The sequence below is a fragment of the Haemorhous mexicanus genome, chromosome 27 (assembly GCF_027477595.1).
Source record: "Haemorhous mexicanus isolate bHaeMex1 chromosome 27, bHaeMex1.pri, whole genome shotgun sequence".
Taxonomy (NCBI): Eukaryota; Metazoa; Chordata; class Aves; order Passeriformes; family Fringillidae; genus Haemorhous; species Haemorhous mexicanus.
Genome location: NC_082367.1, coordinates 5,801,261 through 5,826,351, shown reverse-complemented (window position 1 = coordinate 5,826,351; position 25,091 = coordinate 5,801,261). Strand labels below are relative to the sequence as shown.

At 50.6% G+C, this 25,091-nt stretch overlaps 1 protein-coding gene across 1 annotated transcript; it reads right to left on the bottom strand.

Annotated features, from left to right (window-relative positions):
- Positions 1-83: 83 nt before the first annotated feature.
- NIPAL3 (NIPA like domain containing 3) lies at positions 84-12,601 on the bottom strand. Its single transcript, XM_059868828.1, has 12 exons — positions 12,500-12,601; positions 11,435-11,784; positions 9,766-9,834; positions 9,507-9,678; positions 9,357-9,416; positions 8,697-8,842; positions 7,981-8,077; positions 6,827-6,962; positions 6,153-6,241; positions 5,377-5,440; positions 4,413-4,507; positions 84-3,977 (listed from the first exon to the last, which is right to left on the bottom strand). The coding sequence occupies exons 2-12, from the start codon at positions 11,531-11,533 to the stop codon at positions 3,778-3,780; spliced, it is 1,227 nt and encodes a 408-aa protein (XP_059724811.1). The 5' UTR covers positions 11,534-11,784; positions 12,500-12,601; the 3' UTR covers positions 84-3,777.
- Positions 12,602-25,091: the final 12,490 nt, after the last annotated feature.

Genomic DNA, 25,091 nt, shown 5'->3' with positions numbered 1-25,091 from the left:
CTAAATCCTGCCAACTTCTCCCAAGACATTTCTGGTCAATTAAAGCTCTACCAGGAGCATGGAGCAAGCCAGAATTCCATAGGTTTTAGCACAATCTTTTATTCAAAGTTTGGTTTCATTTGTCTCACCTGAAAGACAAATAGAGTTAAACAGACATGCAACACTGCCTGTGAAAAATGAAGCAGTTATCCTTTATAGTGCAAGAGTGTAAAGCTTGATTTATTTACACATTTTAATGTGAACAGGAGAACGTTGTAGGCAGATCATTTTATACATTCAGCTGTGCTCCACAGAGTTCAGTTACACAAAAAATACACACTGAGGATGTTTTAAGTGCTCTGGGGCATCGAGAAGCCACACAGGGGGGAGGCCAGAGGTGTCAGCTCACACTGGGTGAGGAAGGCAGGGATGAACCCAAGGAGCTGCCCCTTCACCAAAGTGCTGCAGCAGCTCCAGGTGCTGAGAAATCCCTTCCATTTGGAATCTGGGGGTGCTGTGCCACGGGCAGGGTCGTGCATGAGCCCTGCAGGGCTGACATTCACAGATCAGAGTGTGCTGGACAACACTTAAATAATTTTTCACCCTGGAATGTGGCACAGGGCTCCTCTCCTTTAAACCTTCCTGTGCTGCTCAGCTGTAAATATTTGCTGCAGTCCCAGGCATGGCCACTGTCACCTCAGACTAACAAATATTCTGTGAAAAGCTCAGTGTAAGGGTGCAAAACCCTTCCTGTTTCAGCTTCTCTGGGCTAGAAGGGAGGTGAGGAGTTTAATTCACTCCTGAAAGAGCCAGAAGGAGCACAGAAGTCCTTCAGTCAAGTTTAAACAAGATACTTGGTTTCTCTGGGCCCTGCTCATGCCTTTTCTTAGGCTGAAGAGCATGAAATAACATTTGCTGGAAGATTGGGAGAAAAAGCAAGAAAGAGGGGAGTGCATAAAATAAAAGACAAACAAACAAAGCCAACCCCATTTTAAGATTCCAGTGTTGAACAGCAGCAGCAAAAGGAGTGAGGTGCAGCCCCTCAGTCCTACCCCTACATCAGTCATGGAGCTGAGGCCCATGGCCAAGGAACACCCCAGGCTCCACTGCTGTGGCACAATGATCAAAAATATTGTGATTTATGTGCTGTAGAAACAGACACCACCTCCAGTGGAGGCCTTTGGCAGGGAAGTTTCCAGAAGCAAACAAAGGAAGATTTGCCTGTGGCTGCAGGTAAAGGGAACTGTCATTATTAAGTAGAATTATTTGAGCACACAGAGCCTGTGTAAATAAAACATGGTTATGTAAAGCTTTGGAGCAAGGCTTGCCTTTAGAATCTTTGCAAAGAAAGGGCCAAAGCCACACAATAGCACAAAAGCTCAGCTCGTGGCTGGGGGCAGTTTCACTCAGAGAAGGGCTGACACCTGAGGGCTCTGTGCAGGGAGCAAGGGCAGGAATTGGGCTCAGGAGAAGTGGGGAGTTCACAGCAAAACCACCCCTGAACAGGCCAGAGAGTGGCCTGCAAGGGAGGCACAGCCACCTCAGGGCAGCTCTGTGTCCATCCCTCAGGGCTGTGCTGAGGAGGAAAACCCAAACCAGGATCCATGGCTGCCAGGTCTGTGCTCAGTCACCTGCTGGGTTTAAACCCTGCTGAGAGCTGGGACAGTGCACTGGCACACACAGGACCATCCTGGTCTGGGTGTCAGCAGCCTTTTAGGCCCTCCTGAATTATTTCCTACCACCTAATTAAGCACAGAGAATATTGCCATGGAACAAGTGTGTGGTGTAGCACAGCTTGTTTTCAGACTCCCTCTTCTGTGGCTGCAGAACCAATAGGTCAGAACAGGTTGATGAAATGGGAAGAGATAAGGAAAGGCAGCATTCCTGTGCCCTTCCCATTCAGCCTCCCTGCAGTGCCTCATTCTGCATTGTTAATGAACAAAAGCTGCCCATAAATTCACCACAGTCGATGGCCCCATCCAAAGGCACTAAATCAGTGTCACTGCACCCCAGCAATGAATGCTCTGGCAGCAGGAGCCCATTAACATCCTTATCTTGCTTAATCACAAATCAAGTATTGAGGGTGAAAGGAAAGCTGTTATTTCTTGAGGTTTCCTAAGTTCCAGGGCAGGGGATGCCATGATAAGATCTGAATTGTGCCCAGCTGGTGAGGAAACCTGGCTACAGCCCCAGGGCACCTCCCCTGGGCAGGGGGAAGGTTATTTTTCTAAGCTGCACAAAAATACCACAGCAATCCAAAGCATGCCCAGATTGAATCAGTCTGGCAAAGCAAACAAATGCAAAGGAACAGTTCTGTTGTCATTTACAACAACAAGAACCTAGAATAATTATGTACAGGTCAGGGGAGTTGTTGGGAATGGGAACAGAAACTGGCCATGAGTCAATTTAACAAATAAAAATAAATAAATGCAGAAAGACACTGTTTCAAATCTAAGACAATCCCAAACTCCCTGGTATTGGGGGAATCACTTAAAAATACACAGAACATGAGCACTATTCCTTTCAAATAAAGTTCCAGAGTCCTGGAGACTCTGCTGTGCAGACAGCCCAGACCACACTGAGTGGACTTAAAATTCAGTTTCCCAGAAAAAAAAGCCAATTTTAGAGCAGCCAGTGCTATCAAAGTGCCAGGATGACCAGTGAATGTTGTACTCTATCCTCCTCACTTGACAGTTCCCCATTGTCCCCCCCTGTGTCCTTTCTCCCTCAGAATCAGCTCCTGGCCATCTCCTGGAAGCTGGAAAGACAAATATCAAAGTACACAAAGCTCCATTATCCTCACAGGCCTCAGTGAGTGCTGGCCAACTTCTCTCCTTAGGTCATCCACAATAGTAGACAAGTATTGTTTTTCCTTTTTATAAAAGAAAGAAAAAGGGGGAGGACCCCAGCTTACATCCCCTCAACTGAGCTTCTGAACTAAGCAACTTCAACACCTTTAAGTAGTTGGGACCACTAGAGTTGGAAATCCTGCCTCAATCAGAAAGAAAATAAATAAACATGATAAAGAATTCAGATTTTGTCCAAAATTACATAATTTCCCCACCATTCTCATTTCTCCTTGTCCTCATCCTTTATAGTGCTGCCTCTGCACCATTTAATCCAACTTGAAGCTCCTGCTATGAAATCAGAAAATTCTAAGCCATATAATCCAGTGGTGCTCTAAAAACAACACCCATCCTCAGTGCTTGTGTTCAACACCAGAACAGAAGTGCCCAAAATTGGGGGTTTGCAGGGATAAAGTGTTCACTCTCACCAGTTCTGCTGCTCTAAAGACACAGCGAGTTCCAGTGTTGGTGCTTCAAAACAATTCCATTTATTGCTGTGTCAGGGGAGCTCCGTGGTCACACCAGGATTTAGAGCCTTCCTGGAAACCTGTCACAGTCCCTGTAAATGAAAGATTAAATCCTGTCCTCCTCTCTCTGTGAGCAGCTCCTGAAAACTTGTCTGGAGATAAAACCACTCCCAGCAGGGCTGAAAACTGCACAGTCACTTCCACAACATCTCCTCTCCCATCAGTTCCACAGTGCTGCACTCACCAGTCCATCATTCCACACTCCCAGCCAGCAGAATTCCATGCAGAACTGGGATCTGCTTCCTGCCAAGTGCTTTCAACTTCCAACTAGAAAAAGTTGTTTATTTTAATAATCAGCCTGGAAAGTTCAGCTCGAGACGAGCTTGAAACTCTTCTCAAGGTCAGCTCGAGGCTCTCTTCTATTTGAACAGGTAAATAAATAAAGGTCAACCTCCTGACGACTCCCACGAGTCCTTGAAGGTCACTCACTCCTTCTTGCTGTGCTCCAGCACCCTGTAGGGAGGGGCAGAGACTCCCTTGGGGCCGTGCTGCTCCTGCACGATGGGCAGCGTGGCTGGGGTGTAGATTTCTGGCATGCTGTCGTTGTTCTCCAGGGCACCGTAGGAGAAAGAGGCTTTGAGGTCAGGCTGCACTGCAATCCCTTTGTCGTGCATGTTCTGCATGCCTGCAGGAGCAGAGGCACAGATTAGGGACAAAAGTGCATTTTTGCTGCTCTCTGTTCAGCCAGGAAATGAGCAGGCCCTGAGGCTCGGGTGTTAAATCAAAGACAGGATGGGTTTGTGCTCAGCACTGGAACAGCTGATGGAGAAATAAGCTCCCAGTGAATGAGGGATGGCTCTCAGTTAGCCATCAAGTGCTGCAGATCTTTCTTACAGCTCACCAGAGAGCTTAGCTGTGCTTCCCAAGAGATTTCTGCTCCTCTACCTCACTGCTGAGCCATCCCCAAAAATCAGTTCTTCCTGCTGGACCCAGCCCAATCCCAAGCTCGTGCTCAGACCAGTTCTTATTCAGATAACAACTGCCTGATGCACCCAACCCTGAGCCCTCCCTGTGCAGCCCAGCTCTTGACCAGGGTGATGAAGCCCTGGACTTTGGTCACCTGGCATGGCATCCATGGAGATGTAGGGCTCGAAGGGGACAGGCTTCTTCCTATTCCTTGTGATCAGGAAGACTCCCAGGAATGCTATGAGGCACCTGAGGGAGGAGAAAGGACCACTGAGATGCCTGGCAAGGGAGAGCACAGAATATTCCCTGTTGCTCCCCAGAGAATTCAGAGCTGCACTTCAGGCACTGCCAAGGCAGAATTCCAGGGCACTGTCCAAGCTGAGCCCCCTTGAGCAGACTGGAACACCCCCAGCAACCAGCACAACTTCACCTTTATCAACCACAGGGAGAAGTTTTCATGTTAATTAATTAATTAACCTTGGCTAACTGCAGGGGAAAGGAGGCATAGCAACATTTGGTTTTGCTTTGATGGGATTCCAGGATTTAGCAGCCTGACCTTTCCAAGGCTCCCTGTAAACACCAGCAGCCACGGATCTGGATTGTCACAGAGCAAGGTGCAGCTCAGAACAATGATCTCCCAATTGTTTGGGGATTTTTTTCTGTACTTATCTAAAAGCCATTTGAGAATGTCCCCTGATTATGGAGAGGTAATTACACCAAAACACTGAGTTACACAGGAAATGTTTTACTGATCAGATCTGCATTGTGCCTTCTCCATGCTCTAAAAACTCCAGAAGTCAGGCACAGTTCAGGGAAGGTGCAGAATCTCAAATGAGGTTCCCAGAGAGGGTCTCTCTGGGTTATTTTACAATTCTTCCAGATTCATGAGCAGGCAGCTTGAAAACCAAGCCATAAGCTGAGCACCCCAGCTGATCCCCAGGATTTAGTGATTAATTGTTGTGTAATTGTGCATTACATGATTTTTTCCAAACACAACACTGAGCTCTAAGGGTCACTCTCTGCTCTGACAGAGAGGTGTTTTCAAAACAGATTTGTATTTTTAAAATTTGAGCCACATGAAGCAACAGCTTTCTGTGAAAGAAACCTGGAGCACTTACCCCAGTGCAAACATACAAATGTGGAGCACATCTTCACCCATGAAGTCCAGGTAAAAAGTTGCTCCTTGAAAAGGAAATCATTCATTACATCTTCCCAATTCCACCTTCAGCCAGAACCCACATCAGCCAGGATCCCTATTTTTATAGCCAGCACCTTTGTTTATTTAATGATCTGAAAATAGGTGTCCTGATTTCTATTTTAACACAAATTATTGACAAATCTTTTTGAGTTTCACTACCAAAATAGTTCTGCTGGTGTCACTAACAGAGATATAAATGAACCTGTGCAGCAAAAACAAGAGGGACTATTTTGGAATGATGAAACAAATTGGATTTAACTATAAAAAGATGCAAACTCTTGACCCCAAACAACAACAAACAGCTCTAAATTCTAGAAGTGTCCTTGGTGTCCTGGGTGGCAGCAGGACACGTGTTCTGCCTCCTGCTCTTTACATTTTTAATGTAAAGAAAACAAAGTAAAAACTAAATAACAAGGAAACATTTTACCTGCACATATAAGAACACATATTGAATGAGGAATAGTCTCAAACATAAATTCCCCTGCACTTTAAACAAAATGACAGCACTGAACAGAAAATTTTAACAGTCTACTGGGATAATTCACATTTTTTAAAAGAAAAAAAAAAAAAACAAAGCCAGTGCAGATGAGAGATAACAAAAAATAAGAGTCATCATATTGCTGAGTATTCACCTTCTTCTGGAGGATTATTTCCCAAAATCTTTTGCCCTTTTTTCAGAAGGGTTTGTGCAGTTACCTGCTGAGATTGCTGCTGTGGTGGATAGGATGTAGCCAATGCTGGAGATCTGAGCTGAGTCATAGAGCTGGGAGGCTTGAGCTAAAAACCTGCAACACAATCACAGGCAACAGGGGCTGGTTGGGAAGGATCCTTTTTTTGGAAACACCTTTCAAAAGTGATGCATAAATTTAAGGAAATTCATTCTTTTTCTCACTGAACAGCAGCAGCAGCAAGCCTTGGAAAGAATTAAAAGGACAGAAGAGGGAAGTTTCTGGCTGCACTGAAATTACTGCCCCAACCTCAGGGCCAGAGTGTCCCTCATATTTTGAGAAGTCTTTTATCCCTGCTGCTACCAGCTTGTTATGTTACTGCAAGTACAAAGGGGGAAAAAGCCCCTAAAAATAGACACATTTTCAACAACACTGATCCTGCACTTTGATTTTAGGCAGTGCAGATACTGCATTTGACTGGCCACCATTTCAGTCCTAAAACTGGTTGGCAAACACTTGAATGGTGGCATTAAATCCACCTGGCAGTGTCACTCTGTGGAAAAGCAAAGAGCCCCCCCTGGCCCTGGGACAGATGACAGGAAAGAATGGATAATTCTACATTTGAATGGGCATTTTTGGCATGGCAGCAAACAGCCCCTGACCCCCACCCCAGAGACTGCAGAGACAGAGAGGAGTCCTTACGTGGCCTGGTAGATGGCCGTGGCAGCCATGCACACCAACATGATGTAGAAGATGGGCGAGTCCAGCTGCAGGCTGCCCTGGATGGACACCAGGATCATCCCAGCCACAGCCTTCACTGTCACCACGGTCATGGAACCTGGGGGTCACCACACTCAGCTGGGGCAGCTGCAGGAGGCTGCAGACCACCCCAGCACCCCCCAGAACCTGCCCCTCCTCCTGCCAGGCCAGACAAGGCATGCAAACTGCCTGGCTGCCACCAGCTCTGCCCGTTGTAGCCCCCACAAACCCAGCACAGAACCTCCAGTAATCACTGAACCCTTCTCCAGCAACAGAACTGGGAGCATTTACTGGTGTTGTAAAGAGTGTTCTGCAGTTACAGGATGGGAGGATACAATTTTCCATTTGGTTTGGTTCATAAAGCCAAAGAAGTCTCCAAAACAAGGATCAGGAAGAACTTTCCTTTCTTGAAAGTTGGGCCATTCACAATCAGGGCAGTTGCTTTGTAATTCATGGAGCCTCTGAGGCACCACTGAAATCCAGCCCCAAACAGCTCAAAAACCCAAAAAGGAGTAAAAGAAAAGACACTGCAGGAACTGAAGGTGCATAAACAAAATTGAGGACTGTGACACAGATTTCAGCATGGCAGACTTGCCATTACTCATCCTTTTTAAAGTTTAATTGATTACGGTTTCCATTTAAAAAAAGCATTAAATGTGTAAATCCAAAATCACTGCAGGATCCCACTGTGGGAAATCAGGATCACCAGTTTCACAGGGACAAGCTGGGGTGGCAGAAAATTCCTCATTTCTTTAAGCACACAGCAAATCTTAACAGAGCTAAGACAATCCTTGTAGGTCAAACCCTCTCTACCCACTGGCTCAGGCCTCCTCACACACTGAATGCCACCCTTTGTGTGCTCAGATGAAAATTAAGAACACTAATAAATAACCTGCACTTTCTGTGCTTGGCAGATTATTTGTCTGATGGGGAATAAGCTTTAATTGTTCAAAGGTTCTTTGCAAAGATCCTAAACATCAGCTTCAGGAACATTTCTGGAGGAAATTTGTGCATTTCATGGCATTAATTAAATCAATATAATCCCCTGCATGCCTCAATTTACTGTTTAAAGATATTACAAGTCCATATCAACTTACCCAGCAAAGCCACCAGCAGGAGAATAATGACAATGTAGTTTGCATTTCTCTCCTTGTAAAAATACAGGAGCAGACAGAACACAATGATCTCCACAAGCTACAAAAGAGAGAAATGAGAATATCAGAGATGCAGAGCACACAGGGTTGGCAGTAAATGAGATTCTGAGCCAATCAAAGATTAGAATAGGGCAAATCAAAGGGAAATGGGGATCCCACACAATTACAGACCAAATTCAGCATCATCTCAGATTCCAGTTAGAGGAGATATTCAGCAGCTTCTGGCAGAACAGGAAACACAGGGCACTTCTGGTGTTGGATTTATGGTAAAGCAGCTGATCAAATAGTCCTGACTGAGTATTCACAGGAGAGTTCTCAGTCTGTTTCTGCACTGAGCTTCCACAAGTGATCCCTGGGCCTGTGCCAAGATTATCTTCCTTAAAACACCAATTTCATGGGATTTTCAATAAGAGATTCGAGGGCCCAGAGAAAGTCAGTGTGGAAAAAGCCCAGATTCAGGCACCAGTAAATTTTCAGTCAAAGACATTTAATCCTACAGAATTCAGAGAAACAAAAGGAGCTGTGCATGTGTCTGACACCTGGAAAAGCTGGCCCAGGTTCATGTGAACACAGGGAACACTGGTAGCAACCAGAAGGAAAAATAATGCTGGCAGTGAAACTGCCCCCAGGAGAAACCCCCACCCTCCACAGCCCCTCACCATGTAGAGCAGGAATGGCCAGCTCACTAAATGCCTGGTGATGTTTTCTGCTGTCATCTTCTCGTGGCTGTTGGGTCCAAATGTCACCAGCAGGTAAGTGCCAACAACTGCCAGGCCACAGCCTACGAAGGACAGCACGTAGCGCCCTTGGGCAGGCAGAGGACAGGAGAGCACAGGGTTAATGAGGGAGTGGGATGCATGCAATTCATGAATTAATCCCACAGCACCATCACTGGATGTTCCTCTGGGAGCCCTTCCTGCCCCACCTCCAAAATCCTGCAGCCACCAGGGGGTGTGGGAGCTGAGACAAAGTTGGTACCAGGTGGCATCTGCTAAATAAACCAAGCTGCAAGATCTGTGATCCTGCCTGGCACTGCCCACAGCCCTTTCCCACTTCTGCAAACACCTCCCTGTTCATGGAATTCACTCCCTTGTGCCTCTGCTGCAGCTTCAGCCTGTTTCTAAATGCTGTGAGGTTCAGGGGATTTGGCACAAGCCAGGAAAAAGATCTCCATTTGTAATAAACTGTGGAGGAGATGACACATTTCATCCAAGAGGTGCTAATGAGACCTTGCCAGCCCTGTAATTATAATTCCTGAGGGCCCATGCTGTGTGTGATGAACTGTAAACACAGAGGAAAAATGGAGCTGTGGAACTTACTCAAAAATTCCTTGGGCTTCCATTTTTCTTTAATAAATATAATTCCTATGATTGCACTAGCTGCGAAAAAAAAAGGAAAGGAGAGAGAAACAGTGAATTCTGGAGTCAGGAATCTCCCACAGGAACACACCCAGGCTCCTTCCTCCTTACCCACAACAGACACTGCACTGAGGGGCACAATCAGTGAGAGAGGAGCAAAGGCATAGGAGGAGAACACTCCCAGCTCCCCCAGCAGCAGCAGCAGGAATCCACTCCACCAGGTCTTGGTTCTGAAGTAGGCCCGGGGGTCCTTGGAGCCTGCCAGCCTGATGTGGCTGTATTTCTAGGCAAGAACACAGAAATAAAGCAGCTTTGTCGTGCTTGATTGTTGATTTCAGTGCAGGATGAGGATTTGCTTCAGGGCACTCACCTGGAGGTTGAGGGCGATGCTGCTGACAAGGTGCCCAAAAATAGCCAGAAGTGCCCCAATCAAGTTCTCCTAAAAACCAAAGGGAACACACAATTCCTAAAGTCAGCCAAGGAACCCAGAGGGGTTTGCACACTCTGGAGGAGAGCAGACTTTTAAACCATCCCTCAGTCATGGACTAGCCTGGGATGGAAGGGACCTTTAAAGGTCATCTGGTCCAACACCCAGCTGTCAATAAAAGCTGTTTATCTTCCTCCCTTCCTGCTGATCTGGGGCAGCTCAGATAAGTGCTGTGCCTGTGCTCCAGACCTGTGAACTCAGGTGGAAGATAAGACTCAACAGCCACTTTCTCCAAGAGACTTCAATTAGTTTGCAGTTTCTCAGAGAGGAGGAAGATAAGGCTAAAACAGCCCCACACCATCACTCATTTTTGCCTCTGGAAAACTCATTTATGAAGATTTTATTGCCCTGGAATTCGACAGAGAATGGATCAGGAACCTCTGCTTCCCAACTGTTTTGCTCTTCTCCACTTGTGACAGCTGCTGGTTCAGTCACTGATTCAGCCCATGTGATGAGGAAGCCCAATTATCACAGATTTTAATCTGCTTTTTGTATAAACCAGTTATTCTCAAAGTCACAGGAGACTGCTGACAGCTCCCAACCTCTTCTGCTCTGGCATTCAAAGCTCAGCAACAATTCTCAGGCTCTGAAGATGGAATGTGAAATGAAGAAAGGATGTAAAGCAGGCTGAGTCACAAAGGAGATGCAGAGGAGGACTGAAGAGAAGAGCCTGAGGCCACCAAACATTTGTGTGCTCCCAAAACTGCCTAAACCTCATTAAATGTCATTAGCTGTTCCTTCAGCCCAGTCCTTACTTGGACTGATTTGGGATAACCAAGCTCACATTCAGATGTGAACAGGAATAAATGGACTAATCATTTTCTCATACACAGAAGAACTTCCAGATTTCAAATTTGTAGCAGCAGAACAAAACCTTCTATCAGAATGCACAAAAAGAAGATTCACCCAAAGAGCTTCACTCAAAACCACCTGAGAGAGATTGCCAGGACAGAGAGAGAAGGTGGCAGGAGGATGTCACTGTGTGACCACAGTGCAGAGTTCTCTGGGCTGTGACAGCCTCAGGCAACAGCACCTGGGTCAACTCCTCCAAGGGCCCAGGACTGTGGTCTCAAAGGAAAACAAAACCCCTTTTTGCTGAGATTCTCTGAGCACCCTCAGAATCAGAGATTCAGAGGGAATTTATCTGCTCCCAGCTGGAGAACAAGGAGGAATTACAGCCCCATGTCCCAGCCAGCTGCAGCCTCTGCTGTGGGCTCACCCCCTGAATTCAACCACCTGAACACACAGAGCAAAGCAGAACCTCTGCTCTGTTACTGCTGCATGGCTGAGGCTGAAAGGGCACCTGTGGGAATCACTGCAGCCAAACACCTCCACACCTTCCCCTGCCACGCCTTCCTCCAGCTCCTCTGCTCTGCAGACACAGAATTTCTCTCTCTCTCTCTTGAGCACAGGATATGACAGCCCAGGAATGGCTGAATTCAAGGACAGAGCCCTTCTGCAGAAAATAACCCCAAAGCAGCATCATCATCAGCTCATTCCAGGAATCAGGGCCTCAGGGGATGGAAACCTCCCTGCTGGGTGGGAAGCTGACCTTGTAGGAGAAGGAGTCTGTGTGTGGCTGCACAGAAACTGCTGCTGTGGCCAACGGGAGCTGCTGGAGCTGCAGACTGGGGCTGTTTCCTCCTTCCATTTTGGGGTTTTTACTTTGATTTTCAGCTTTCTTGATGCTGGAAGTTCTCTTTAAAGAAGAGACACGGACTCTGCTGGAACCAACGTTTGGTACTGCTCCCTGCCATCCATCCCATGGGCAAGTTCAGGGAGGCACAGCGGAGTCCTGCTGCTCCCCTTCCCTGCCCTGGCTCAGGGTGGCTGCCACAGACGATGAGCCACTGCTTCCAGCCAGTCAGTGAGGCAGCAGGGTTATGTTCCTTCAAGATGAATCTAAGGGTTAAAAAAGAAATAAAACCCAAAGAATTAGATCAAATAAATCAGTGGTCCAAAACCTGCAATGAAGGATAGGCACAGAAACGCTCCTGGAATCAAACAGCTGCAGATAAAAAAAGAAAAGCAGATTTTAAATGTCTTCCTAGAAAGCCTTGGACAGAAATCCACAGAGACTCTGCTTGACAAGCTCCTGTGAACTGGCTGGGCCGCAGGGGTGACACACTCAGCTGGCATTTAACAGCATCACAAAGGCTCTCAAGTCCTCCAAGCTCTGCTTGTCATGTCCCTCCTCCCCGAAGCTCCTTCCTCCGAGCCCCGGTTCCCGGGGCCGGGCTCGCTGAAGTGCCTGGGGAGCAGCGGCATCGCCCCCGCCCGGTCTGAGCGGATCCCGCGGGGTGCGACCGTGCCCGGCTCGCTCAGCCCGGCCGGGATCAGCCGGGAGCATCCCCGGACACTGCCCGGACACTGCCCGTGTCACCTCCCGCCGCAGCGGCCCACGGGCAGCCCCAGCGTGGGGGCACAGCCGCCATGGAAGGGCAAAGCCACCCATGGTGAGGGGACGGGGCAGCAAATCCCCCTCCCACCGCCAGCGACCCTGCCGGGCAGCGCAGAGCGCCGGACAGCCGTGGGCCGGGACACGGGCTGTTTCCACCAAACCCTCCGGGGCCGCAGCTGGCCCTGCCCTGCCCCTCGGCGCGGCCCCGGCACTCACCGGCCCCGCCGCCGACCCCAGCCCGGCCCCGGCCTCCAACTCCGGCTCCCGGTCGAGCGCCGCGGCCGCTTCCTGCCCGGCGCATCTGATTGGTCTCCAGCACTGTCAATCAAAGGGCCGACCCCAAGGTGAGGGCGAGGATTGGCTGCCACGCGAAGGAGGGGTCTGGCCCAGCCAATGGGCGCAGGGCTCTGAAGGGCCGGGCGGAAGAAGCGGCGTTCCACCGCCCGGTTGGGGCGGGACGAGGCGGTCCCGCGGGCCCCGCCCTGAGCGCTCCCCGGCCCAGAGCTGCAGGGACAGCCGCGGCCCCGCATCGTCCTCCGCTTTGCCCCGGTGGGACCCGTTCCTCCCGCCATCCCCGTGTGCGCGGCTCCCGGTGGCGCGAACAGCAGCCGGAGCCGCCTTAAGGCGCATGCGGAAAGCGCCTCCGCCGAGCCACCTTAAACCAGCCGCTGTGGCGCTGAGAGCTCGCCTGTGATTGGGCGCCTGCTCACAGTAACAGGCACGGTGATTGGAGGAGAGCTGAGGCGGCTGTTGTCTCGGTAACCGGCTGTCCGCATCCCGGGGCCGCCGAGGGCCGGGGATGAAGGGGCAGATACCGGCAGGAACGGGCAGATACAGACCACAGACCGCACCTGAGCGGGGTCGGGGATCTCCCCGGTGCCCCCCGCGCCGTCTCATCCGCTCAGGTACCCACCCGCCTTCCCAGCGCCCCCCGCGCCGCCTCACCTGGGCGGGGCTGGGGCGTGAGGCGACTTCCGGTGGCGCCTCAGGACCTCACCTCATCCCTCACCTGGGCTCCTCTCGCCCCCGAGCCATCTCCCCGAGCGCCGGTTCTCTCAATGCAGACAGCAAAGGCCATGGCTGAGCTGAGCCAGCTCTGCAGCCTCGGCCCTGCTGCACGTTCAGAGCCGGGCCTGAGCTTAGAAACAAAATCCCGGCTGTGCCCTGAGTCGTGACACTGAACGTGTGGGCTGTGGCCGGATCCCCGCCCTTCCAGCTCAGGGATGCTGCGGAGCACGAGGTACCTCTGGCAGAACAGCACCACTCGGTGCCATGTCCTAAAAACAGACAGCACTTACCACAGTGAGTGCAGAGCTGAAGGGTGAAAACGTCAACCACGCCAAGGTTTTTCGCTCAAAGCACAACCAGGGTTCGTTACTGGATTAAATCAAAGGGTATCTGGAATTATTTATAGTCACAGTAGGTTAGAGGAGTTTCGGGTCCAAAATTCCTCCTCTTGGGGATAAACCAGCACAAGGGAATAAGAAATTCAATCAAACAAAACATTCATCAACAGCAGTGCTTCCAAAGGTATTTTAAATAAACCAGGGAAATGAAATGCAGGAGTGACTGCTGGTTTTCTGGCAGGAATGCTGCATTAATGTTGGATTTGCCTTTATCTTACACATCCCATTTCAAAGGAAAGCTGCTGTTGTGTTCACATATTTCCTGCATCTCCATATTCAGTGTTGTTATCCTTGGCTGCTCTTCTTAGGTTTCAAGATTTCCTTATAAACACCACAGGAAAGGGATCTCAAACTGGGGGAAAAAAAGAGATTTAAGTCTCAATCAAAGGGATTTCAGTATAACCAAAAATGAAGTTTATGAGTTTTGGTGTTTTTTTTGCCCCTGATAATGATCCTGTTCTGCGACAAAAATAGCAACGAATTTAGATCAAGGTAATTAAATTAACTTTATAATCACAACTGATAACAGAAGGAGAAATGGCAATGCAACATGTGTGGTTTAAGCCTGGAAATGACTCAGGTGGATGCTCTCACTTGTGCCACCTCCCTGTGTCCCACCCAGCAGCCTTGGCCCTGTTTGTCCCGGGTGTTTGAGCCCCTCAGGAGGCACAGCTGGCATTTCCTCCAGCCCTCGGTGCAGCTCATCCTTGTGCGGGGATCCCGCCAGGGGTGTCCCCTCTCCCCGCCTTGCTGCCCTTCCCAGGGCTTCGGGAATTCCGCCCTCCTTCACCAGCAGAGGGAAGCAGAAGGATGCGTTAAACCCGCAGCGCTTTCCCAGCCAGCGCTCGCAGGTGCCGAGGGCCTCCTGGGCTTCCCCGGCTGGGGGAAGGAGGATGCCCTTCCACAGCCTCCCGCTGTCTGGGGACTACGTGGTAAGCCCAGAACTCCCAAAATTACCTACAGGAAGGATTTCTGACACTCGGTACCGGGGATGTAAAGTAGGTAGATCAAGGAAGTGTTTGGCATCTTCCCCTCTTTCTTCTCCTGCCTTTAGCATCTCCTCTTTCTTCTCCTTGCTTTGATCTCTTGCTCCTTGCTTGTCTCTCCCATCTCAGTGATATCAGGAGTGCATTATCTCAGGGCTGAATAACAGCAATCAAGGACGTAAAGGACAAAAAAAAGATGAGGGGAAAATGATCAAGGTGGAGAAGTTGCTTAAAGACTTTCTGTAGGCGCCATCAGTCTGCCTGGTCAGCTTCCAGCAGAGCCAGCTGACCTGATGCTGAGCTGTGACTAAAGCAGAGCAGGCAGAGTCTGCAGGGAGCTTCTCAAAGCACTCCCTTCCCTTTGAGAATTTCCTGCTTGAAGGGCAGAGTGGGCAGCAGGCCAAGCCACAAACTACACAAGGGCTTGGCTGCTTCTCTCCTAGGCTTTATCCCTGGAGAAGAGTTCCTGCAGCAGGTCACGAGGGGAGGCACAGAGACACCAACACCAGGCCTTTTGGGGGCTGCTGACTTGGTTTCCCCAGCTGAAGGACTTGGCTGTGTCCCCCTCAGCCATTCTGGAGCACATTCCTTGAGTCAGGGATAAATGCCAGGACAGGAAGTTACCCACTTGTAATTTAGGCAGTGGAAGGAGCTTATTTGTCTCTCAGTGCCTGACCTGGAACACCCAAGAGGTGACTTGACCCACTTGGGTCACTCTGCCTGCACACATCCCTGCAGGACCCAGCCACTGGGGCTGGGAGCTGCTGCTGCTGGGTTTCCCTGGCAGCACAGTGCCCCTTGCATCACCCAAACACAATTCCTGGCACTCTGAGGAGTGCGGGAGCTGAATCTCCAAGGGTGTGGAGGTGCCTGATCTCCAGTTACTCTCAGCAGCACCGGGGTGATAATGGATGTGCCAAACCCAGAGCTGGATGCACAGGAGGGGAGAAGGGCTCCAGAGCCTTTCCCAGCACGTGCTGTCCTGGAGGAGTCAGGAATGTGCTGCCCAGCAGGAGCTGCCCTGGCTGGCCAGGGATTGCATCCAGCCCTCCAGGCTGGGCAGCAGCAGCCAAGCCTGGCAGCACCAGGGCAGAAGGAGCTTGCAGATGCAGTTTTTTATCAGCTGCTGCAATTTTAATAATTGGCTCCAGCAGAATTGGGCAGGTCCTGCTTCCCTCAGCACAACCCCGCTGGCCATGGGGCACGGGCTGGACAACCTCGAGCACATGGCAGGGCCACGTGGAGATGTGGAGATGGACCCTGTGGCCAGGGCAGTGCAGGCTCTCTTCTGGTTCTGGTTGTTGATAAGGAACAGCTGGCTCAGGATCCTGCTCCCTGCAGAGGAACCCTCAGAGCACATCTTCAGAAATCTCCTGTAATTTTGGAGCAGCCCAAGTCAGAGCAAGCTCTGCTGAAATTCACGGAGTTGCAGCACACACCTCCAATTTTGGTCTGTCCTGAAACGTTTTCCTGCAAAGAAAAATAAGTGGAAAAGGTGATTTGTGCTCAGCTGCTTCATAACTCGAGGGGTATTTTCACAGGAAAAGCTGAATCCACCAGAAGACTGATTCCTTGGGGTCTGATTCCTTGCAAAGCTCTCCCAGTTTTCATGGAATGGCCCATATTTGGGGTTTGTTATTTTTAGCACCATAGTAGCACCGTTCCACTTGTCCGTGCATGCAGCCAGGAACAGCTCAGCTGAGGGAGGAAAACGGAGCAGGAGGAGTTCCCTGTGATCTCACTGTAAATCAGCACCTTCTGCAGCAGCCAGCACTGCCTGCCCACTCCCTGCCACTCTTCCTCTCAGCCTTTTCTAAGGCCAAGCAGAGCAGGAGCCTCCATTCCCCTCCCAGCCATTCCTGCTTGTTCCTTGAGGGGTTTGAGTCATTCCAGGCTTGCTGCTGCTGTGGCCAAGCACAGGTTCCATCTGGATGGGGTTTTTAATCTGCCCTTGGCTCATTCCCCTTCTTTGAGCCTGGCTTCTTCCCTGCTCCTTCTTGCTCCTGCCAAGCACAGTTAAATCCCTTCATCCTCGTGTCTGTATGAGTGCAGCTGTGCCCCAACTGCTTCATTTGCCCCTCAGCTGCCATTGCCTCATTCTTCAATCCCAGGCCTTCCCTGTTCTCTGCCTTCTGTGCCACTGGGGGAGGGGACATGGGATCACTGCCAGAATCCAACTCTCAAGCCACCAGGACAGGAACCAAGGCACCTCCAGAGCATTTTCCATTGGTAACGGGCAGACAAGACAATTAATGAATTTCACACAATGTTCCTAAAGACCAGCAACTTCAGCTCTTCCCATCCTACACACTGGAATGATTTCACATTTGTGTTAGTATAAATCTGTTCTTTTATCTTCTATGGTCCCAGACCTCCCAGTTCCCACTGGGATTGGCAGAAGTAGGACATGAAGGGCATTCAGCCCTTCCTGGGACCACATCTGAAAAGCTGGAGGGATCACGTACAACACAGGCAGGGCTGGATTTATTTGACTCTATAAATAGAATCCTGCCCAGTCCTCTTTTTGAAAAGCCCAGGAAAAGAAGGGAGGCAGGAAAGGTGTGGTACTGCAAATAAAGCATTCTGCCCACATGCTGCATTAATTAGGCCCAGCTCAGAAGTTACAGGTGGGATTTTAGATGTGCTGTGGCTCCCAGTCTATACAAATTGCCTTGTGGACTGCAGAGAAATTTGATCTTCCTCATCCCAGAATCACTCAGCTTTCCATGCAACAGGAGGATTGCATTAAAGGATTAAAATTTTGAAGCTCTGAAGGCACCTACCTCGATGCACAGTTAAAATTAAAGCATAAAATTCGTGTGACTTGGAAAGCAAAACAGGAAATACAATAATAGCAGCACTGGTGGTGCTGGAATGGTGGGTTTGGTTCTGGCCACCCTAACTCTAAAAAAGGCACTGGCAGGTGACACCTGGTGGCACTGCTGAGCTCAGGGGGTGCAGGGTCTCACCTGGTGGCACTGCTGGGCTCAGGGGGTGCAGGGTCTTACCTGGTGGCACTGCTGTGGAGCTGTGCCAGGGTCTCACCTGGTGGCACTGCTGTGGAGCTGTGCCAGGGTCACTCCTGGTGGCACTGCTGGGCTCAGGGGGTGCAGGGTCTCACCTGGTGGCACTGCTGTGGAGCTGTGCCAGGGTCACTCCTGGTGGCACTGCTGGGTTCAGGGGGTGCAGGGTCTCACCTGGTGGCACTGCTGTGGAGCTGTGTCAGTTCCTGCAGCTCAGCACCTGCCTTCAGGTTGAGTTCCTCAAGTCCTGCTGATTCACCCTTGTGCAAGTCACTTAACTGTTCTGTGCCTGCTGCCCAGCCCTGCAGGTGCCCAGGCTGCACAGGGTGTTGTAAGCCCTCATCCACAGGAATTCGGGCTGTTTTGAGATGTGGGAGCTGTTAACAGAACACCGAGTGTCATTAGCCATTATCAGATGGTTTATAATAACATACACACACCTCCTGGGCTGCTTTGTCCCTGTTGTGATATCTTGCTGTAGCTCTGCTTGCTTTGGGATTTTGTTATTTCTAGAGGGAGTTTTTGAGTTTTTCCCCAGTTTTGAGCCATTCCCCAGTCAGCTGTCCCCTCTCAGAGAGCTCCTGGAGCAGCCCCATCCCCTCTGCTGAGGCAGACTCCAGAATATGTGATGACTTTGCAGAGCTGCTTAACACGGAGTGAACACACAGCTTAATCAGCTTAATAAGCTGCCACTCATCAGCTGAGACACCTTAACTGCCTGCAAGCACGCTCCTGAAGCAATTCGAGCTTTTACAGTCACTTGATGGTGTTTATACATCAGCAGAGGTGTTTTCCCTCCCAGTTTGGGTGTGTGAGAGCACACGGAGCAGTCCTGGGCCTCAGCTGCCACAGTCCTGCTCGCTCACAGCCCCTGCTCTGGGACTCTGAACTCTGCTGCAGTGACTCAGGCTGAGCACCTGCCCCAGCATGTTCTCTGTTGATTAAACTGGTTTGCAGGCCATAATTATTTTCTCTATCATGGTATAATGGCTCCGCATCGTATTAATTTTAACATTGTAAGAATTTGCTTCTGGGAACGGCCTTCTTGAATTAATCACTGACTCATGATTTACTGGGGGAGATAATATCTAACCTACAAGAGGCAGAACAGGAAACTATCTATTTAAAAGATGGCAGTGGCTGATAATTTATGACTACAGACAAAGAGATATCTCAGAAGAAGAAGGTGGACAGATCCTGCAGTTTCGTGGTCACTGCTCTCACTCAGCAAAAAGGAACTTTTGTGTAGTCACTGGAGGATCTGCTTTTGAGTGACAGGTTAAAATTGAGGGGGAAGAGAAGGAGTGAGAAACAAGGAAAAAGTGTCCAAGCAGACCTCAAAGCCATCCTCAGCTCTGGGACCAAACCCTGTATTACAACAAAGGCAGTTCAACATCTCAGCATGTCACCAGCTTGCCATACGAAACAAGGAGGAAAAAGGGAAAAAGCATCATCTTTTTGTGTCTGAATCTGTAATACAGGAGTTTTCTTACCCCTCTCCTCTCAGTTTGAACTGGACACTCCCACGTCACTGATGAGGCCTGGCCAGAGATGTTTCCTCTCATTACAGTCCATTAGGAAAGTCAATCTGAGAGTCAACAATAAAAGCTTTAAATCCCAGAGGAGGTTGCAAGAGGTAAATCTTCATCCTGGCAATTTGAAGGATTTTGTCCCATGTTACTGTGGTCTACTCTGTGATTTGGGGTAACTCACACAACTCTTGGCACCACAGATTCCTGAAATTCCCTCTCCTGGAATTCTGGGGCCCTAACAAAATCAGACAGTAGAGGTGATGGAGGATTGTGGACACAGCAGCCACACAGAGACGTTTCCTGCCAGAGTGTCAAGTCCTGGGCAGTCACAGAGAGCTCTTCCTGCCCTTGGGAAACCTCCCAGATTTTGGTGTGAGTGCTGCTGGCAGCTGTAACCACTCACAGGGAGACATCCGGCTTTGAAATGTGGGTTTGCCTTTGTTGGTCATCACCCACAGGTAAAGGCAATTCAAAGGCATCTCCAAGCCCTTTTTCCTTCTGAAACTCACCATTTCTGCAAGCAAAGCAATACCACTTTTGCCCTGGCAGTGTTTGTGGCCCAAACCACAAGAGGAGTTAATTTGGAAAAATTTGGGAAATGGCTTTCTCCATGTCTGTGATCCTGGAGCTGGGAGGGAGGATGGTGCTGCTGACCTTGGCTCTGCTCCCCCATGGAGCACCTTCACACACACAGCCAGAGCTTCTTAGGGCATGCTGGGCTGGAGTGTCACAGGACACTGTACCTTTGAACCTCTGCTGGGAGGACCATCCAGAAACCACCCTGGAACTTTGGAGTAGCTGCAAGGAATCACCAGAACACCCCACAACACTGGAAATGCCACAGACTTCAGGAGAAGCCACACTGGTGCATAATGCACCAGGCTTCAAAAGATCTCCTGGCCCTTTGCCTGCTGAGGGTGAGACCTGGGGTGAGGGCACAGAGTTTATCTGGGAGCTGACACCAGCTGGGAGCTCTCCTGTTTGATTCCCTGAAATTGCTAATGGTGCTTTTGTTCCTGGGCTCAGGACTGAGTTCAGTGTTGCCTTCTCAGTGTCCCTGGAAATCAGTTCTGCCCAGCACCTTTCCCATCCAGCAGCAGCTTCCCCCCACGGTCCTGTCACACCGGTTCTTTTCCTTTCTCACATTCCCTGCTGGATGCACTCTCCTTCCTCAGTGCCTGGGCTGGTATTTACATCCCTTTCCTGTTTGTCTTGTAGGTCATCCCAACATGGATTCCCTCACCAAGGGAATAACATCTTCCTTCCAGTCAAAGACTTCCCACCTAACAAGGAACAAGGAACTTACTCCAGATTTATTCCAGAGTCTGCAGCCTCAGCCACACAAACCCAGCAGAGAAGCAAAGAAAACTCCTTCCAGGTGAGTGCAGCCTGGAAGACACCCCACTGCCATGGGATACATGAAAATCCATCACAGGAGGCTGATCCCAGAGTGTCCCCCTGTGTCCTGGTCCAAAGGGGATGGCTGTTGTCCCCAGGAAGTGGTTGGGAGGTGGCAGGGCCTGGAAGGGCAGTGTGGGTTGGGAACAGCCTGGAGCAGTGGATCAGGGGCCCTTTATCAGCTGATCTCCCAGACATTTACAAACAGTAATTAAACCTGCACCACCCTGGGATGTGGGGGCCACTTCTTATCCCCATGGCATGGAGCAAGAAGCCAGAGCACACCTGACCTGGGAAAAGATTCCTCACATGCCAAGCAAAGGCTTTAGGCTGGTTTTGTGCTTGAACTCTCCCCAGAGGAACACTGAGGGTAAAGACCCAAATGTGGGGACCCAAGGGCAGGAATGGTGAGGGACACTCCTGTCTGCACAGCACCCCAAGGCAGCTGATGGATAAAAGCTGGCCATATCCCCAGTCCCTCCTGGGAGTGAGCTGGAGAGAGGCTGTAAAAGTGCTTCCTGGAAACCAGAACTGCCATTCCCAGCTATTCCATCCTGCCACCACTTCAGAGGGATGAAAAGGCATGAACAGAAACTCCCTTCTCCCAAGCCCTCCCACCCCTTGGGATCCTCATGGGAAGACAAATAAATCCATCAGCAGATCGTTCAAAAACATTTATTGTCACCACACAGTGACGTTGCAGGCCTGAGATTAAGATCATCAATAAATTCCTGACCGTGGAAAAGAATGAGCCCATGAGAAAGCCCAGGGCTCTCCTTACCCAACAGGGAAATCTTTACTACATCTCTCAGCAGCTGGATCTTCTATCAGGGGTTTGGGAAAAGGAAGCTGGGAGGGAAGCAATGCCAGGAGGGATTTGATAAGGACAGAGGGCTGGAGGAAAGGGCAAATTAAATATGAGGAGGGAAGATCCCCAGCCTGTTATCAGAAAACACACAAACACTCCACACCCAGCTGCTGGGTTAGAGCCTGCTCCCTCTGCTGTCCCAGGCAGTGGGAGAGCAGGAGGGACTCCCAGCTAGGTCCTTTGGCATCCCTGTCCTGTTCCTGCACTGCCTGGAGAGGGGAGCAGCCAGGTCTCTCCATGGCAAGTCCATGGTTTTTACAATAAACATCACAGGCTGTCCATAGCACTTCCATTTCCCAAAGCTCTTCATTTCCCAAAGATTTTGGCTTAGAAGGATTAAGCATCACCCTGAGGGCCACACAGCAGCTCTGGACTCCTCACTACCAGCTCCTTGTCCAGCTTGGCTGGTTCATATTTTACAATATTATTTTTAAAGGTAAGGTTGAAAAAATAAAAGCATGTTTGCAGTGTAAAGGCCATTAAAGCATCACTGACTGTCAGGGCTTTGGACAAACAGGTTCTGTGAGTTCTGTGTGTGTAAAACTCACATCCCTGACTGTTGGTACAACACATTCCAGCTGCAGAATTCCTCTCTTTGATGGGAAGAGGGGAGCACTTGCAGGGGACAGCGTGGGAGCATGAGAACCCCCAGCACCCCTTTGCTCTGGCTTCACCAGAGCCTTCCTCACCCAGAGCTGAGTGAAATGGGAGAAGAAACACATCCTGCAGCTTGGAATCAATTTCCTGCTGGGGAACCCAGAGGAGAGACCCACCTCAGAGAGGAATGGGTTAGACACAGTCCCCTGGCAGAGCAGGGGGCAGCTGCAGTGCAGCACTGGTAAGGCAGAGGCAGTGCAGCCACAATGCCACCTCGGGCTCTTCTTCCCTGCCCGGCTCCCTGCCGAGCTCATCCCGGGGTGGAGGCAGAGCCTCCGGGGCGGAGCTGCGGGATCCTGCCGGATCCCTCGGTGCCCGTTGGCTCCTTGTTGCCAGGCTCAGCTAACATGATTTGTGCAGTGCCACAGCAGTGCCTGAGCACACAGAGCTGCTCTGGGCCTGCCCCAAAGAACAGAGCCACAGGGAGGCACAATCACAATCCAGTCAGTCAGGGGCTGACACAGAGCAGCAGCTTTACCAAAGGCTGGTTATTCAGCAGTTCATGCCTGGGCAGCCTCACAGCTGGGGCTCAGCATTCCCAGGACTCCCAGCCAAAAGTGCAGCCAACCCAACCCTCAGCTCACTGAGGTAAATCCCAAGTCTGGGCTCCCTGACTGAGCACTGAGCTCTGATTCTGTGGCCACTTTCCAGCTGGTGATTCCAGGACATTCCCACAGCTCTTGGGGTTCTAGTGCCCAACTCACCCAGAATTTAATTCTATAAATCCAAGGCACTACCTGCAGAAATAAATGAGAACTGGGGGAACCCTCAGGAGGTTTATTAGAGCTCTGCACACTTACAAACAGATGCAGGCAGGGTTTGACTTCCCTGACTTGAATCCTCTCCTCCCATGCCCAGCACAGCACCAGGGCACCTCCGGACACGTGTGTGGGTGTCCTAACAAAACACAGGATGCTGTTTTTCCTTCACAGCCCTGCAGAGCCACACCACACACCGAGCTCCTCAGCTGCCTGCCTGATGATGCAAGGAGTGAATAAGCACGAATAAAGACACAGAAACTGGGTGTTGTTTGTAGAAGTGAGGAGCAGAGCCCTCCACCCAGCACTGGGGATACCAGAGCTCTTGCACAACTCAGCTCTCAGCCTGCTGCTCCTTTTTATGCATCTCTGTCTCCGTGGGCACTTTTTCACCAGGAGCACTCGGGAAGTTTTCCTTCCTGCCCAGCTGGGATGCCAGAGTGGGAGTCCTGCGTCAGGATTTCCCTCAGACTCTGCTCACCATGAGCAGGCCTGTGCTGGCCTGCCAGGGCTGGCTCACGGGCAGCTAATTAGTGGTACTCAGTTCTAAGAACTGGAAGATGATCATTAACTAAAATTGGTTTGAAAGCTTCCAGTTTGTAGATGTTGAGTAATTAAAACAAGCAATGGGCTCCTCTGTGTTTTCCTGAGAATTCCCAGCGCTGGAGGCTGGGGAGTCACCCTGGAGGGGAGTCAGTCCTGACCAGGGACGGGCACTGGGGTCTGTCACACACCCTGTGCTCAGCACGAGTCCAGACACCCCCTCTGGCAGTCCCAGAGCAGCCCAGGTGAGCGCTCTGAGCACAGAGCAGGGCCCGGGCAGCTCCCGAGGGAGCCCTGTGCAAACCCTCGCTGCTTTCACACGACCTTTGGTGCTCGGGGTGAAAATCGCCTTCATCGCTCCTATCTCAATCTTCAAAAGGAACTGGTGGGCTCCGGGCAAGGAGTCAGGAATGCTCTCACATATTTGGGAGCTCTGCTTTACGCAACCTCCCAGCAACTCGCCTTGGCTGGAAGGGATGAGCGATACTGAGCCAGTCAGCAAAACACCCACCTCGCCGGGCAGGGCTGGGGACTCTGCCCCGGCAGCGTTTCCCTGCCCGCAGCCGGCACCGGGACTTCACCCGGCACAGCCAGGACTACCCAGACCCGCAGAGGAAAAGCTGCCGGGACTGTGCCTCCATCCCACCCCCAGAGGGGGGAGTCGTTCTCACAGTGCACACTCAGGGAGCTGCAGCCTCCGCGTGGGTCTCACCCTGCAAAAGCCAGGATGGGTTTGTGGGAAAGGGAACCCCATAACACCCAGCAAAATTCATCCTTGTTCTGCTGGGAACATAAAGTTACACCTGAGATGGCTTTTGCTGTTGTAAATCAGTAGTGGTGCTGCTGGAGGAACTGAGGCTCACATGGGTCAATGTTTGTCTGGCAGGAAGATCAGACCTTCAGAGCAACTCATTGAGGGGTGAGAAGTCCCCAAACCCCCCAACACTGCATGCACACAATGGACCAAGGCTGCCTGCAGCTCTCCCCATCTGCACTGCAGAGCCAGCTGTCCCCACACTCCCCTGACACAGCCGGGCACAGGGGACCTGCAGCTTTCAGCTGGTGACACTGAGCACTGGGGGATTCCTGGTGGGACTGGTTTGAACTGGAGCTGAAATTCTGCTGTAGGAGGACTCACAGAATCAACACTGAATCAGAGCCATCCTGCTGAAGAAGGAGTTTGTGATCTGAAAGGAAGGAGTGCTGGAGAGATCCCAAAGGCTGATAAACCTTCAGCTTATCTGTGCTCCATCTCAGAGGCCATCCTCAAACAGTACTGAAGTAATCCAAAACTCACCAAGCCAACACATTCCAGCGTTTCCAAATCCTCTTCCCAGGGCTCTTTTTTTCCTCCCCACTTACAGGCCTCAGGTACCTCTTAAACGTGGCCAGGAAAAGCAGAGGATGAAGAAGAGGGAGGAGGAAAGGCCCTGGTTTTCACTGGTCAGAGGATTAATTAGAAAATACAGGGCTCCCCTTGGCATCTGATAACCTAAATGGGAAGCAGCTTGAGGCAGTTTGAGCACAGGAGCTCAGGGACCCCATCACACCTGGTGACACAGCTGGACACTGCGGCTGCAGAGGGGACAGACCTTGGCCAAAACCATCCTCGAGCCCTTTTGGTGCCTCTGGGGTCA

What these genes read in the sequence shown, in the direction of transcription:
- NIPAL3 (XM_059868828.1), bottom strand. Translation starts at nt 11,533, where the DNA reads ATGGAAGGAGGAAACAGCCCCAGTCTGCAGCTCCAGCAGCTCCCGTTG. An exon ending in CAGACTCCTTCTCCTACAAG is followed by an intron (nt 9,835 to 11,434) that starts GTCAGCTTCCCA and finishes TTTGGTTTTTAG; the next exon opens with GAGAACTTGATTGGGGCACT. An exon ending in CCTGCTGGTGGCTTTGCTGG is followed by an intron (nt 6,963 to 7,980) that starts GTAAGTTGATAT and finishes GGTGACCCCCAG; the next exon opens with GTTCCATGACCGTGGTGACA.